This window comes from Podarcis vaucheri (assembly GCF_965113315.1).
Source record: "Podarcis vaucheri genome assembly, chromosome: 3".
Taxonomy (NCBI): Eukaryota; Metazoa; Chordata; class Lepidosauria; order Squamata; family Lacertidae; genus Podarcis; species Podarcis vaucheri.
Window position 1 is genome coordinate 37,911,696 of NC_138761.1, and position 16,817 is coordinate 37,928,512.

The 16,817-nt window shown below is 44.4% G+C and overlaps 1 protein-coding gene across 7 annotated transcripts in view; it reads right to left on the reverse strand.

The window, feature by feature from the left end:
- Window positions 1–2,972: 2,972 nt before the first annotated feature.
- Window positions 2,973–16,817, reverse strand: part of DAAM2 (dishevelled associated activator of morphogenesis 2) — a 224,822-nt gene continuing 210,977 nt past the window's right edge. For all 7 annotated transcript variants that reach the window (XM_082214804.1, XM_082214805.1, XM_082214799.1 and 4 more), the window contains 2 exons: window positions 11,963–12,133; window positions 2,973–8,554 (listed from right to left, as the gene is read on the reverse strand). In XM_082214804.1, the coding sequence (XP_082070930.1) occupies window positions 8,336–8,554; window positions 11,963–12,133 (390 nt within the window). In that variant the 3' untranslated portion in view covers window positions 2,973–8,335. The remainder of the gene's footprint in view (window positions 8,555–11,962; window positions 12,134–16,817) is intronic.

Sequence of the window (16,817 nt, forward strand, 5' to 3'; positions counted from 1 at the left end):
CAGATATAATGGATGTGTTGGGAATGGGTGTACAATACACCTCAGAAGTCAAAGGTTGTTACTTGGGGGCAGTGCTTTTTTCTTAAAAAAACATTTAGGGGTACTCTCATTTTCCTACTCATATTGAAATACTGCCCCTCAATGAGGCCAAATTTAGATTCAAAAAATGTTTAGGGGTATGTGTACCCCTGCAGCCCCCCAGAAAAAAGCACTGCTTGGGAGCATTCCTGTACCCACCTGTGGTCTGTTCTCCATCTTGCATGCTGTGCACACTGAGAAATTCACAGGAGAACAAGGAACCAGTTGCACTGACACATGCAAGCTATACTCACCTTTCCACTGAAGTATTGTGATGTGTGTTTTCAAAAGGTGTTTGGGGAATTTTGCTTGTCTGAAATGCAGCATCAACGCTCTAGAAGGGCTTGGAATGGAGAATCTGGTCCTCCGTAATATTTTCATGTGAAGCTTTAAACAGCAGGGAAACAATATTTATTTCTGTGGTTGATAAGTAAGTTGCTTAAAAACAAAAATCGGGCAAAGGGGCTTATAAAGAAATCTTCCAGTCGGAAGAGCGAATTTTCGTTGAGAAGCAAACTTAAGTTTTCTTCAGAACCTCTCATTTGTCTTGACGGAACATCTGGTTTGATCTGCCTCATTCCTTCTGATATAGCATAGTCTGTATGATGATGGACTAGTCCAGGAATGAGGAACCTGTAGTTGTCCAGATGTTTCTGGGCTTCACATCCCATCAGCCCCAACCAGCCATGGTCAATGGTTAGGGCTGATGGGAGCTGAAGTCCAATAACAACTGGTGGGCACAGGTTCCCCCAGCCCTTGGCTAGTCTGGAAGGAAGAGGGTGTTGTCTGCAGACATCCAAGGCCACCATCTTCCAGAAGCTAAGCAGGGATAGCATTGGATAGGAGACCTCTGGGGAAGGTGGAATGTGAATGTAATAAACAAATTTGGTTATGAACAGTAGAGGTTTGGATGAGATCACTGACAAATTCCTTTCAGGTCTATCAATCTGTGATTCAGACGCTATTATTTTTAGATAATCTCTCCTTCTGGGGTTCTAACAGGGCTGGAATGAATGTTCACCATATGTATGTTTCGTCTGCCTTTTCTCTCATGAGTAAACCCTGGCCCATCTCACTTTTACACTATGAAGCTTGTTTGATTGCCTCCCTTCCCTTTGCACAATTTGGATCTAGGTGTTTCTGGTTTGGGATAAAACCTAGACGGCTCAAATGGTTTCTGTGCCAGATTCAATTCCCCAGCTTCTCCTGCTATACTCCCATCCCTTTTCTCTTGCAGGATGGGGGGGGGGGAGATTAATGGAGAACAGATAGGAGTTGGCAGCATCCGCACCCAGAAATAAGCTTGTTTATGAATGAGATTAAGATTGCCGGTTTGGAGTTTCTCCTTTTCACCCCATAGCAATGCTGGGACGTGCTTTGTCTGACTCCCACTACCCAGACTTGGCAGTTGGCAATAAATGATTGGACTTGCCAAGGGGAATGCAGTCAGCTGTGGTTGAAACCCCAGACTGCTCCATTTGGAGAGCAGTACTTGTGGTGAGCTGGTGCTTATTGAGAAGTTTCATTTTTGTTTCTGCTGAAGGGCAGGAACGAGACCAGGATATGTTGCTCCAGACTCAAGATATGATTGTTAAGGAGCTGGAAAATCCATAAGGAATTAGATGCTGTTCCAGCTTGCTAGGGACATTCTTTGAGTAGACATTTTGTGAACTTTCTGAGTGGTTTCCAGAGCCAGTTGTGGTATTGTAGAACATGACAATAGTGAAGAGAATGGGTGAGGGCAGAGAGAAATGGTCGGACATTCATAGGTTGTCTGAAAGAACCTGAGACCTAAGGCTCCTCCCTCAACTGTCATCAAGCAGCAGCCAGCCATTGCATCTTGAACAAATACCTACTGACATCCTTTTCTTACTGTCAAGAAAACTCTTTTCTACACTGGCAGCTGTTGGCTTTGCCCAGTAGCTTGTCGGTTGGGAAGTGCTTTAGAAGAAAAATGTTCTACTTGCCCGTGGACATGGTCATTAACTGCAGTGGTCTTACTTGCTTTGTGTATAAATGTGGCTGTTCAAGACATATGAAGCACAGGGGGCAGGAGGAGAAACTCTTCAAACTATGGAAAACAGAGCAAGCCTTTTATGATTAGTTGTGATGTAGTTGTGTTGACTCTGGTCCATGGGGTCACGAAGAGTCAGACACGACTAAACAACAAAGTTGTGTTGACATGATTTTCCAGGTGGATTTGTGGTGGGGCTGGTTTGAGTGGTGCTTTGATTTCATTTGGTTTGTATAGCTTTTGGGTGAAATCAGTAATAAATCAGCAATATTTGCTGATTTATTACTGATCTAACAACAGAACGGACACCGTGGGCCTCTCATTTTCCCCTCATTCCTTATGTCCTTCACATGCCCCCAGAATCTGCTCTGCAAGATTGGGGATCCCCCAGAGCTAGTTGGAGAACTTAAAGGAGGAAAGCAAGGGAGTGTTCCACTCTGTGAGTCGAAATCAACATGCATGGCATTCAATTTTGTAAGCTGTATTATAAAATGTGAAATAGAAATTAATGAGGATGATGATACAATTAGTGTTGAAGTTGCGAAACAGCATTCTTCGATGGTTCGTGTCATACTTTTTCATATGTAATTCTTTTGGCGTGAGGTGTTTAATGTTTTATTATGTTTTTACACAAGCTGCCCAGCCAGATGAGATGTGCACAATTATTATTGTTGTTGTTGTTGTTGTTGTTAATTATAGCACTATCCTACTTGCTGCATTGATGATGTAGACTTTAGCACAGGTAGAGACTGAATTAATCCAATCTTAAGGTGTTGCTGTGAAATGAAGAATAAAATAATGCTTGTTTTAGTGAACATTAATAGAGTTTATTGCTTAAATTTGTTTGGCTCACCGAACAAAATAACTCAGTGGAATAAAATAGGGGCAATATATCTTTAATTTTTTTTTAGTATTACATTATATTCTTATAAAAAGGTGCAGATAAAAAGGATGCTACAGGTTTTGTACATTTAATTTCATTTATAATCTTAAATTGACCAACAAATGAGGAGACACCAAAGCATTAGAGGAGCAAGATGAAAACATGCAAGCACACGCACACGCACAGGTTTTCTTAGCAGTTCTTGGGCAGGGACACTTGCCAGGTTCATATACAAGATGGTGTAAGGCAGATTAGTTACCTCTTAAAATGGTAGAATTCCTCCCTTTATACATGAAAAATCTGAGCTAGAATTGTGGTGGCAACCTAGCCTATATTACTGGTCTTGATTAGTCAAGCCAGAATAACATATTTCAGTAGTGGGGAACAAGTAGCCCTCCAGATGATGTTGGACTTCCATAAGCCCCAGCCAGCATGGCCCAGGGGTCAAGGATAATGGTAATTGTAGTCTAACAACATCTGGATGGTCACAGCTCCCTCGCCCTTGATGTAGCTGGCTGTGTTCATGGAACTAGCCCTTGAGCCAGTGACATTGTTGCATAGAAGATAAGGAAAACAGAAGGTGCACATCTTCATTCTACTGGGGAGGGGGGACCAGATGCAAAGACCAGGTGCAGATACACCTGGAGGCACCTGCTTCTCTTGTTTAACACTGCTGCCCATTCTACAGCTCAGCTTTGTGATGAAAACACACACAAGGGCACTGAAAAACTGTCTCTGTGTGTGCTGGGCCAGCAATGGCATATACTTTGATTTGTGTTATGGTTGCCCAAAAAGGTTGTTTGTTGTTGGGATGGGGAACCTGTGGTCCTCCAACTGTTATTGGACCACAAGTCCCTTTGTCCCTGACCACTGGCCATGCTGGCTAAGACTGGAAGGCCACATGTTCCTCATCCTTCTGCAACACATCAATGTGTGTGTGTGGTGCAGGGAGGGCTTCCTGAGCATTAAATCTTTCCTTCAATGGAAGCCCAGCCTACTGACCTATCCTGCCTGAGCAGTGTCAAGTATGGAACTCTGCTTGCTCCGAATATACTGGTGCAGTCTCAATAGTCATGGCTGCAATGCGGTGTATACACAAAAATAGCAAACTAAAATAAGGCAAAATAAATAGAGGTGTGGCATTTACAGGGTTCCCCTAAAAACATTCCTAAAATTGTATTTTTTTTAATTATTAGAACATTAAAAAAAACAGAACTGCATACATCATGTACATAACAGAACTGTACAACTGATCTCCTTTCCCTTCATGGAAACTTATAAGATATAAACCTATTTCAATGACTACTGGGCTATAACTTGGGGTGGGGGGTGGCAGAAAGAAAAAGGTCTGCCCAAAGAAGTTGAGGTGGGCATGGAGAACCACAGCTCTTCTGTAGGACAAGTGCTTTGCTCTCCTTCACTTTGTTAGACGTAATACTTCTAAAAGACCTGCAAACATGTCTTCCAAATGAGAAATATCTCATTAAGCCCTTGCCATGTCCCCCCCCCCCCAGTTTCTGGGATGAGCGGACTCAAACTTTGGTTTTCATTACCCCTTGCAAAACTTGGAATGCTTTTTCCCTGGGAAATGCTCCATTGGCTGGAAGGAGATGAACCATTTGGATCTAACCAACAGAGGAGACTTCTAAACCTGAACTGTTACTGTATTGCCATCGCTGTTAACTGGCGATGGATTTGGATTAGCACGCCCACCTGGGTTAGGAACACATAGCCCAGTCCTAACATCACTGACACACTTTGCAACCAAAGTCCACAGCAGAAGGTATGTTGTTGTAAATTTTCTATTTGTTGTCAACCACAATAGTGATGATGCATAAGTATTAGGAAAAGTTGAAGAGCTAGATTTGCGAAGATACGAAGTCCGGCTGCAGTCATTAAAACACTCCGGGATTTTGTGTTTTCAAGCATTCTCTTGATCAGACTTCCCCAAACTGGTGCCTCCCCATTGTTTTATATTACAACATGCAGGAGACGCAGCCAGCACTGGCTGTAGCTGCTGGGAATTACAGTCTAAAGGGAGTTATAGTCTCCAGGTGCTGTTGGACTACAACTATCATCATCCCTGAGCACTGGTCCTGCAGCCCGACTAAAGAGTTTGCAACTTATTTTTCAGAGGGAAAAATGCTTTGGATTTAAGCTGATTCAGATCTAATGCTTTTGCTTTTATTTTATTCATTTTTAAGTGATTGCTGCATGCCACCTGCTGCTGCTTGTCACCAGGTAAGCTTCCTTGCCACCCAAAATGGAGGGGGTGCCCCTCTGAAATGGGACACTGACAGGGAGAGCCACCAGCAGGCTCCAGCCTGGCCCTCCTCCGATTCATAACCAGAAAGAATGGGGGTTATGGTAATGGCATCAGCATAAGACTAAACCACATTAACAGAAACATAGATCAGATTATTCTCTTTTTCACATTCAGGAAGAGGGTCACAGATGAATCTAAGCTGGTGAACTAGGATCTATCCTTTGTAATTAATCCCTCTGCAGGCCTTAAGTCTTTAGAAACTAAGCAAAAGGGGAAAGACGGTGCTGAAAGAAAACAAATGTTTATATTCTGTGGGGGAAATGTTATCTCGGGCTTTTCTGCATACTAAATTCATTTGTCTCCCCCTATGGCACATAAACGGCGTTTCTGTGCGCTGCTCTGGTTTGCCAGAAGCAGCTTAGTCATGCTGGCCACATGACCCGGAAGCTGTACGCCGGCTCCCTTGGCCTATAGAGCGAGATGAGCGCACAACCCCAGAGTCGTCCGCAACTGGACCTAATGGTCAGGGGTACCTTTACCTTTATGGCACATATTGTTTCAGTCTCGCATTGTGTCCACAATACATATTATCACAGTACTACATCTCCACTACAGAGCTCAGCAAGAAGCTTGAGATAGCAATTACATTTTCTTGTAAAAGTGTCTAGTTCATCATCTTTGGAGGTGGGGAGAATACCCCCCTCCCAAAGTATGAGTTTGTAAAATTCCCCCACCCCACAAGAAAAGCTTTTAGAAAGAACTTTTTTAAAAAGTGCTTGGGTCTATTTGCAGTGGGTTTGTTTCAAAAAAAGAGGCCCTTCAAAACAGGGAGGAGGAGTAAAGGAGAGAGCACATTGCATCCAGCCCTTGCAAGGTAACCGGCTCTTCACGGTCTGTGTCAAAGCAGAAGTGCTGGATTCTGGAATGTCATGAACAGAGAAATTCAGAAATGGGAGGCTCAGACTCCACTACATTAAAATAAGGCAGCTTCTGTCTTCTCTCTCTCTCTCTCTCTCTCTCTCTCTCTCTCCCCTGCATGTTCCTAGATACCTGATTTAGTGTTCCTGATGTTCTGACCAACAACCTCCCTCTACAATTTTCTAACGTGCTTTGCATAGAATACTGATCAGGCAGTGCTCAAGATGCAGATGTCGTCTGCTCTACAAACTCAAGGTTAAGCTTGAAATTAAATAACACTTTGATACAAACAAAAAGCAGGTGATAAGGGGGGAGCAATCCTATGCTGCTTGGGAGGGTGGCTGAGGCCCACGGATTGGCAGAGACGGAGGTCTACTGTGTGGCCACAGAAATTGCATAATGGCTCCCCACTGGTAGTGGGGACAAGAGGAGGGCGTTATGGGAGAGGTTTGCAGTTTGGAAGTGGGGAAGGTCAAAAGGCAGGGAGGAAAGCTGCCCCACACTTTCCACCCCGGCTGCAGTGAGCCTGCCGTGCCAGATGTGGTGGTTCTGCCACAGCTTCTCCCACCCACAAAGAGGTCATAGGATTGCTCTGTAAAGTGACGATTTGAGCCTCTTTGGGATTCCTCAGAGTCCCAAGGACTTCTCACTCACAGATGACATGTTCATTTCCAGAAATGGGCACGACCATCTGTCACTACACTTAGCACCCAGATCTTTCTCGCCTCTTTTTCCTATGCTCACTTGAAGGAAGGCAACAGTCTGTTCACCTCTTTATGATAAATAAGGACTCTAACACTATATGCTTCTATTGCCATACAGCCATATAGGTACAATGAAACAGGAAGATATTAGTATGCTCCCTCTCGCTGTTCCGGCTGTGCATGTTAGATAGTTTCCACTGTGGAACAACTAATTATTTTCGGATTAATTACCTGTGCTCTCTGGAGCTCTTATCAAAGTCCACTGGGGTAAGCCACCTTTGAGTCTACCAACACTCCCTTCCAGATGGAAAAGTCCTCGAACACCCCAGCTATTTACCGATGCAGCGTGCTATTATTATTACTACTACTATTAAAATCGTGCAGCCCTTTCTGGGAGTCCTGGGGCTTCCGAGAAGGCCAGCCTGTTAAAGTGTAAGCTCCAGTTCATCCCAGTAGAGTTATGGCTGCAGACACAAAAAAGGATTCCCATTTCCAACCACCAGACAAACTCCATTTGTCTGGGTTTAAAAAAGAAAAAAAAATATCCTACCTCTGCCAGTCCCAATAACCATTTTTATTGTGCTAACAAAATGATGTAGATTTACACCTGTGAACATTCTTATTTGCCACCCTTTCCCTACCACATTGCTCAGCAATGACAACTGAACTGGCTCGAAACCCATTGCGGTCGCTCTTCCGAGTGTGGTTCATCCTTCCCTCATTCTTTCTCATGGCTGGGCACATCCCTGAAGATTCAATATCCATGATTCCTGAAAAAAACAAGGAGTGTCACAAACAGTCTGTCTGTCTTCTTCGGCTGAGCAGTCCCATCTACTTCCGCTGACGCAGCATCACTTGCTTTGCTTTATATGATATAGGCCACTAAGTAACATTTCTCTAGATCGAAAAACATCATTCAGGCTTCAACCAAAGGCCTTTTGTAAATCCAAGGGAAGAGCGGAGCTGCAACGCTGTAGAACCACTCCACAACAGATGCCTGAAGGATGGGCAGGAGGGTTCAGCAAACCAAACTGAAAATGTCTTGTTAATTTTCTCAGATAGATGGAGAACTTTTATTAAAGTGTACACTTTGGCACAGAGTAAACCATAGTCTCTCTCCCCATAACTAATCGGCACAGAAGGCCCAATGGTTTGTGTTCCGCCACTGGGACCTGGCTGAACTTGTGAGGGGAAATGTCAAGAAGCAAACTCGTCTACCAAACAGCAACGTCTTGGTGACAAATCCCTTGGGCTGTAGAGAGGCACTTTTATAACCATTCCAGATTATATGGCTATGGAAGAGAGCAAGATGGGAAGGCCCGTTCATCCTGGAAACAGTAAACAAAGCCACCAGATAGACAAGTCTCCCGGGGAAGGATATTGGCCAGCCTCCGCCATCTTGTTTGACTCTTTGTTGCGGCAATAAGTCTTTGTTTTGTCCTTTCCTTTCCTTTGTGCTTCCTCCTCCTCCTCTAATAATTGAGCTTTGTCACTGCCCGTTCCCGGCTCGTCTCCAAGCTTTGGTTCCCTGAACGCTTGCGGTTGCGCTTGAGCTTTGATAAGTCCTTGTCAAAGACCTCGCCGGACCTCAGAGCAGACACGAGATCATCAAACTCTCCCCCTCCCTCCTCAGAGACGCTGCCAGCCTTGGCTTTCTTCTGCCGCCGCTCCTTCTCTCTCTGTTCCTTTAGCTGTTGAGGGAGAAACAGACACATATACATGGATTTAAACTTGGCAGAGGATGTATAAAAAAATGTACTGCTGAAGTCAATAAACAGAGATATTTACACCTTGTATAAAAGATCTATAGAATCAGTTGTTTCTTGAACCCCAAACCAGAGAGAGAGAGAGAGAGAGCAGTAAAGGTAAAGGGACCACTGACCATTAGGTCCACTCGTGGCCGACTCTGGGGTTGCAGCGCTCATCTCGCTTTATTGGCCGAGGGAGCCAGCATACAGCTTCTGGGTCATGTGGCCAGCATGACTAAGCCGCTTCTGGCGAACCAGAGCAGCACACGGAAACGCCGTTTACCTTCCCGCCTGGAGTGGTACCTATTTATCTACTTGCACTTTGATGTGCTTTCGAACTGCTAGGTTGGCAGGAGCAGGGACCGAGCAATGGGAGCTCACCCCGTCGCAGGGATTTGAACCACTGGTAAGTCCTAGGCTCTGTGGTTTAACCCACAGCGCCACCCGTGTCCCTTGAGAGAGAGCTAGGCATTGCCATTAGATTGGACTCTTTCATTCTTGCTTTTATGATACTGTTTTAGTTAGGAAATCTATATGCTGCCCCTTATTCAAATCAGAAGGGAGTTTATAACATAACAAGCAACATAATGTACATGCAAACATAATATAATAGCCATTACGGATTTTATGGGCATCCTACTGGTTTTTATTTTGTATCTTTTTTCATGTTCTTATGCTGCAGTTTTCTATATCAATTTAGGAGATTTTAGGATATTAAGTGGTTTATAAATGCTATTAATTTTTTAAAAACTTCAAAAGTATAAGGTCTGTGGCTTTTTTGTGGTGGGAGGTGAGTAAGGAAGCACATCATAGAGGTGTATATGATTATTTATGCTAGTAAGAGAAAGTGGAGATGGAGAGGTTCTCCTCCCACTCTCTCCCAACTCTAGAAACCATGTTCATCCAATGAAGCTGGATGTGGGAAGGTGAAGGACAGATGAGAGGAAGTACTTCTTCACACAGAAGCACAGTTAGACAATAGCACTCACTCCTAGTAGACATACTGATAGACATCAATTTAGCTTTAAAGGGGGGGGTAGCTTTAGAGGAATTCTGGGAAGATAAAGCTATCAGTGCCTACTAGTAACAAAGGCTTTGGTTTAGGGATTCTACTGCCATGAACCATGTTTACGATTTTGCATAACTGATTTTTAAAATGTAATCACTATTATTTTGCTTGATTGGTCACTCTGGCAGCTTTTACAAAACTGAAGGCGCAGAAATTCTTCAGTGAATAATTAAGGAGGGGAAAAAATGAAGTGGCAGCCCAGGGTATCTTCCCCATGAGTTCAGAAAGCAAGGGGGCATTCCTTTACGGCCAAATCTAAAATGAAAGTGAGCATGGACGTGGAGAAAACCCCTTTGAAAATGAATGTTCTGGCTGGAAGCCACAATCCACTTATGAGTCAATTTTATAAAAGCCAGTGTGACAACTCGTGAATAAAGGAGCAATGATTGTGAAAGTCGCTTTGGGGGTCATGTGACTCTTGCTGATGAAAACATAAGCAGTGAAGCAGGACCTTTTGCCTCAAATCCAGGCCGTCCCTGTGTGATTAAATGTTTGGGAGGAAGAGACAGGGAGAGCAATGCATTCTTCCTCCCACCCACACAGGAAGTAGGTGTCAAAATGTGACACAGACTATACTTGAACTCAGTAGATAACACCCCACTGATTTCACTGGAGTCAGGAATATATCCCAAGTTGTGACCCAGAAACCCCAGGGCTTCTTTTTTTGCCCTGGCCACACACAGTCCTTCTGTCCCCCACTGTTCCCCTCCTAAATTCCAGTACAGAGGGCCTGCCATTGCCTCTCTTTCCTGAAAATCAGGGGTCTGCCCTCTCCTCCCATTCCAGTTGTGTGTTGGACAGTCTGCCTTTCAACACTTCTAAAACTGTTCCTTATTGTTGTTTCACACTTATGGGCTCATGACATTTTAAACCACGCACAGCTGCATACTAATTCACTGGGAAAGAGTTTCTTCAAAATAGACCTACATCCCCACATCACCCCACAGCTCATTTTAAGCTGGAGAAAACAAGGGTGTTTTCACAGGGGACTCGGAAAAGCAGCCCTCATTCTTAGCAAGGCTGGAGTGACCATCACTGCTAGGGTTAAAGTGCTGGCAACATGAAACGAGGCAGAAGAATGCTGAGGAACTGTTCTCAGGCTTGGGAAAGCCGTAAGGTTAGGAGAGGGAGGTCAGTTCACATGAACCCCCGGGGAGGCAGAATCAGCAAAGGGAATGAATTGGTGTATTACACAGCTGAAGGAATTGGCTCTACCAAACCAAAAGGCAGCTTGCAATAGCTCTTGGAAGACAGCAAGTAAGAAATCAATTGCATGGCAGGTGTCTTCTTGCATAAGGTAACAGACAACAGTCTGCCCCAGCTGTATGCATGGAGATCCGTAATTGGACTACCCATATTTTTACATTTTGTCCAGCAGAAATGGAAGGGGAATGGTTGAGTGCTAGAACCACAGGGCTGTTGTGCCAGATTCTATATCTGATGTCAAAGGCTGAAGCACTGGACTCAGAAGAGGTCAAAGGGGATGTCATGCCATTAAATTCAAATAATGGAATGTAGTACCTTTCATCATCTATAATAATAATAATGATTCTGTTATTAATCTATTATTAAAATCTAATTCAATGGAAATCATGAATTGTTCTGTTTTGCGTCTTGTCACTCTCCATGCTTCCTATGGCAAACAGTGGAACCTTCCCTTGGTATTTATCACTGTTCCTCATTGGAAACAGCCAGTACAGTGGTACCTCAAGTTAATAACTTAATTCATTCTGGAGATCCATTCTTAATCTGAAACTGTTCTTAACTAGAGGCATGCTTTTGTTGATGGGGCCTCTTGCTGCTGCGCCGGCAGCGGCACACAATTTCCGTTCTCATCCTGGGGCAAAGTTCTCAACTCAAGGTAACTCTTCCCGATTAGCGGAGTTTGTAACCTGAGGCATTTGTAACCTGAGGCGTTTGTAACTCGAGGTACCACTGTATTTTCATTCTTGTCTGTATGGCACAGTGTGCATTGTCTCTTATTAGCATGTAGACATTGCGGTGCTGAAAGGTGGGTGAGAGGGACAGATTCTTACCACACAGAGCACTTGGGACAAGGAAGGTTTGGGGGAAAGAGCATGAATGAGAGGCCAACAGGCAGGCAGGATATGAGCTCAGATGGGTCAATGGTGCAGGACAGCTGGCCACACTGTGTGTGGGAGTGCAGAGAGGGAAGACATGTCCCTCTGCACACATTGTCCTTAGACTTCCCAAGATGCTGAGAGAAACAACTCCCCAGAGAAAGCTCTCTTTTTGCTCCAACACACTCGAGTCCTCCTCACCATGGCTTCCATGCGTGCCCTCCGCTCCTCCTCCTCTTTCTTCTTCCTCATATTCTCCAGATCTTGTTTGGCTTCTGTGAAGGACTGCAGGAAGGTGTCAAAGATGCCAAAAAACTCATCTGGCTGCATCCTACCCTCATGCTCTCCAAAGTGCTTCAGCGCCTTGGCGTACTGTCAGGGAAAGGAAGAAAGATTTTTTTAAAAAAACAAACAAACCACAAACACACAGACACACAGCAATTAGAATGGGAAAGAAAAGGCACAAGTGTGTTATGAAGTGAAATGTGTCGTTCCCCCCCTTTTATTGCTAGTGAAAATTCACATCTATGCCCAGCAGACCAAAGGATTGGGTTTGTCGTTTTAATTTTCCCTTTGCCTCACCAGTCTGGAAAGCTGGGCTGGCCAAGTCTAGGGCAGGCCACACAATAAGCATGAAGCAGCTAAGGCTTCAGCTCTCGTTCATCATGAGGCCATCTTAAGACACAATAAAGTGGCTGCCAGCATTTGCTGCATTGCTTATTTGGTGTAATGAGGAAGTGAGCCAGGACTGGTGGCAACATTTCTCCTAGAACAAGCAAACAGGCGCCAGAAGGAGTTTGGGATAAGCTTTGACTTGTAAGAATTTGATACTGAGGCTGTCAGTTGTGAGGCTTGAGCAGTGGTTTGTGCACTCTCACTCTCTCTCTCTCTCTCTCTCTCTCTCACACACACACACACACACACACTCATACGACAACAACAAAGCAGGTCAGGTACGTCAACACCTTAGGTATAAATTCAACTCTGAACCCCAGTGCAGAAATGCTGGTGGCAGCGGTGACAACGGTTAAACGGCACCCAGGTTCTGCCCAACTTCTTTCCCTCCCGATTACCTGCAAAGCCAGAATTAAGAGGCTCTTACAGGAACAACACAGCATTTTGATACATCGATTTTGTTGGGCAATTACTTTTAAGAGACCTCACACCCAATATAAAAGGTTGTTTCCTAGGAGAAATGAAACAGTGGCTAGACCATGTGGTTGATGAGTGGGGGGGGGGGGAGAGAGAGCATAGTAAATAAGAATGGACAGTGTGGAGACATTACTCTCAATCTTTTATCAGGAGAATGCAGAGGCTAAAAGAAGCATTTGGTAGCTGCCAACTGATAATGCATCTGTCACAAGGCAGCCATGATTTAGATTTGGTGAAATCACAGCAATCATTGAATTTTTTCTCACCAATCCTTACCCCCTACATCTGTTTTTTTGTTTTGTTAGGTCTGCTAAATATTCCATTTTTTAATACACTCCATGGACCCTGGCATTCTGGTTCATCACCACACCCCCATGGATATGGACATCATGAGATACACGATAGTTTTGTCCTCACAGCAGCTGAAGAAATGAACAAGCTTATTCATGACACATGACTTTCACCACCTCAGTAAGCCTCTCTGTTGGACACAAAATGTACAAACCTCACTTTCCAGTGCATCCTCCTGACAACAGGCCCTTAACCCTGCAACCCTGTGTGCATTACAAACTGAGCTTGCTTGTGTACTCCCCAGCTTGCCACAATTTCTTTCCAAAAACTGCCTGACTTACAAGAAATGACACAATAATCTCATCTGAGTTCACAAATGGTGATCTCCCTGGGGTTTCAAAATCTTTACCACCACAGACAGCTTTGCTTCGTTTCTTGTGTCCTGTCATTCGCTCATCCCCAAAACACTGACATTATGCTGCAGGGCTACTGAAGCTGGAGCAATGCCTGTGGGCTTATGCTTCCTTTTCTGTAAGTGAGCAATGCAGAGTTTCATATGGCAGAAGCCATGGTCAAGGATAACACAGGGGGCATTTCTTTTCCGTGAGATGCCATCAAGACTGGGCATGGTTGCTCCTCCAAATGGTTAAATGCTCAAAATGCAAAGGGGAACACAGCAAAGCACCCTCTGTGTACCCTGAGAACTGTATGCCACTCAGCTCCCTTTCCATCTCGAAACTGGCTGAGCCATTATTTTCCAAAACAAATAAACCCAAACTTTGAACTTGCTTGCTTTCTTCTTCCCTCCACAGATCCTTCTATTAGGCCAAACTAGATATGGTGACAAATGCAAGGCTGTCATTCAGAAGAACAGCTGTATATTTGCCTTCCCCTTCTCTACCAATATGCGGGTGGTGCTGTGGGTTAAACCACAGAGCCTAGGACTTGCCGATCAGAAGGTCGGCGGTTTGAATCCCCACGACGGGGTGAACTCCCATTGCTCAGTCCCTGCTCCTGCCAACCGAAAGCACGTCAAAGTGCAAGTAGATAAATAGGTACCGCTCCAGCGGGAAGGTAAACAGCGTTTCTGTGGCTGCTCTGGTTCACCAGAAGCTGCTTAGTCATGCTGGCCACATGACCCGGAACCTGTACGCCGGCTCCCTTGGCCAATAAAGCGAGATAAGCGCCACAACCCCAGAGTCGGCCACGACTGGACCTAATGGTCAGGGGTCCCTTTACCTTTACCTTTACTCTACCAATATCTGAGCCATTTCAATGTTAGGGAATATTTATCCTCCCCTTTTAAGTACAGTGGTACCTCGGGTTAAGTACTTAATTCATTCTGGAGGTCTGTTCTTAACCTGAAACTGTTCTTAACTTGAAGCACCACTTTAGCTAATGGGGCCTCCTACTGCTGCCGCGCCGCCAGAGCACGATTTCTGTTCTCATCCTGAAGAAAAGTTCTTAACCCGAGGTAATATTTCTGGGTTAGCGAAGTCTGTAACCTGAAGCGTATGTAACCCAAGGTACCACTGTACTGACTCCCATATTTATTTTCATTTGCTAAATTTATATGCAGCGTCTCAAAACACAAAAGAATTTCAAAGCAGCAGCAGAAGAAGAGTTTGGATTTGACATCCCGCCTTTCACTCCCTTTAAGGAGTCTCAAAGTGGCTAACATTCTCCTTTCCCTTCCTCCCCTACAACAAACGCTCTGTGAGGTGAGTGGGGCTGAGAGACTTCAAAGAAGTGTGACTGGCCCAAGGTCACCCAGCAGCTGCATGTGGAGGAGCGGAGACGCGAACCCGGTTCCCCAGATTACGAGACTACCGCTCTTAAGCACTACACCACACTGGCTCTCCCGATAAAACAATACCACAAATAAAATCAATCTAAGTAACAACCAAACTATGTGCCACCCAATGTAGATGTTCTGACTGACCAACAACTTTGTGTGTTCAAGTGCCTCTCTGCTAGGGGCATATTCTTCTCATTGCGAGCAGACTGCAGTCTGTTTCACAGCCAGATCGCTGGTCTACAGCACCATTCAGAGACTAGGGCTTTGATTGCTCAGTCTTGTTCTGCTTTCCTGCACACGTCAGTCAATTCTATTAATATATCATCCACTAATGCCTATAAGATTTTAAGTGACAGGCTAAAAATAGACTACTTTACCCATACTGAATGGCCAAAGTAGGTTGAGGAAAGGTATTTGGTGGTTAGGATTTCTAATATTTTCTTAGGGAAGCCTGAGGTTCGTGACTATTATAAATCTGGCCATTCCAACATCATTTAATGAAACCTCAACCTAGGCATCATTTACTTCCACAGTAACTCGCATATTCAGCAGTTTGATTTTGGGAAGAGGACTAAGAAATGAGTGGTTGCTCTAGATAACACGGAAATTAGACCTGGACATCTTAAAAGCATTTTGAAATTTGACCTGTGTCTGACTCTAAGGCTGTACAGTATAGGCAACCCTGGTTGATAAGACTTACTGGTTTGTACTGGCACTTCCTTGGCTCAGAAGACCTGCTGAATTCTGGTCCCCCTTCCTTGGTCATTGGATCCTGTTGATCCCAGCTGTGAAATGCTTCTCAGACGTGTTTCAACACTTGGCAACAAATTCTCTCTGTACTCATGGCTTTTTGTCCCCATCCTGTAAATGCTGCTTGCTGATACTATGCATACCCGCCTGCCAAATTCCTTGACTCCAGAACCCACCATGAATCAGGAGAAAGTCTGATTCTGCCATTACACCCTCAGTCTGTGAGCACAGAAACATGGAACTGCTTTTTTGCTTTGTAATACACAAAGTAAATGTAGTTTTGTTGTTGCTTCCTATTTATGGTGTGCCAGGAAAGCAGTAGCTCCCAACACCCACTGGAGAGAGACAGAGGGAGATAATCAGATAATGATGGGGGAATCACATTATTTGCATTCCTCTTCGGTTGGAAGAGGGGACCAGGGGTCCTTCACCTGCAGGTTGGGGGAAGATCATTGGGAACAAGGATGAGGCAGTGCATTTCTACATCATGATGGGTGAGATGTTCTGCTCCTTCCCATTTAGGCCTCGGTGCTCATTAAGCCAGATCCATATACAGAAAGGTGTTTAATTCCAATGACTGGCACTGTTCTTCAGTTTAATGGCCAAAGCTTTTAAAGCAAGACCCATTTTAGTGTTGATAAAAATCACATTCATGAGTGTTTTCTTGCTAAAAGTAACAGTATCGTGGAATTTCTGAGTATTCTGGCCTCCGTCCGTACTGGCCAGTTGCAAGAAGTTTCCATGGTGGAGACAGCACTCCTGATTCAACAAACACAGAGAGACCATTGAGAATGGAGCAATTTCAGGCCCTGGGAAACACATCTGGGGATATATATATATATATATATATATATACACACACACACACACACACACACACACATACATATATAATTTTTATTTTTATTTTATTTTTAATGCAGGGGGTGAGGAAAGAAAGTAAGAAAGTAAAGTGAGCATGAGAAATAGCTCCAGTTTTGTTAAGGACAGAATATTCCCTTCCTGGCTCCAAAGGCAGCTCAGGGCTTGATGAGGAGTGAAAGCTGTGAGCTCCTCCAGTAGAAG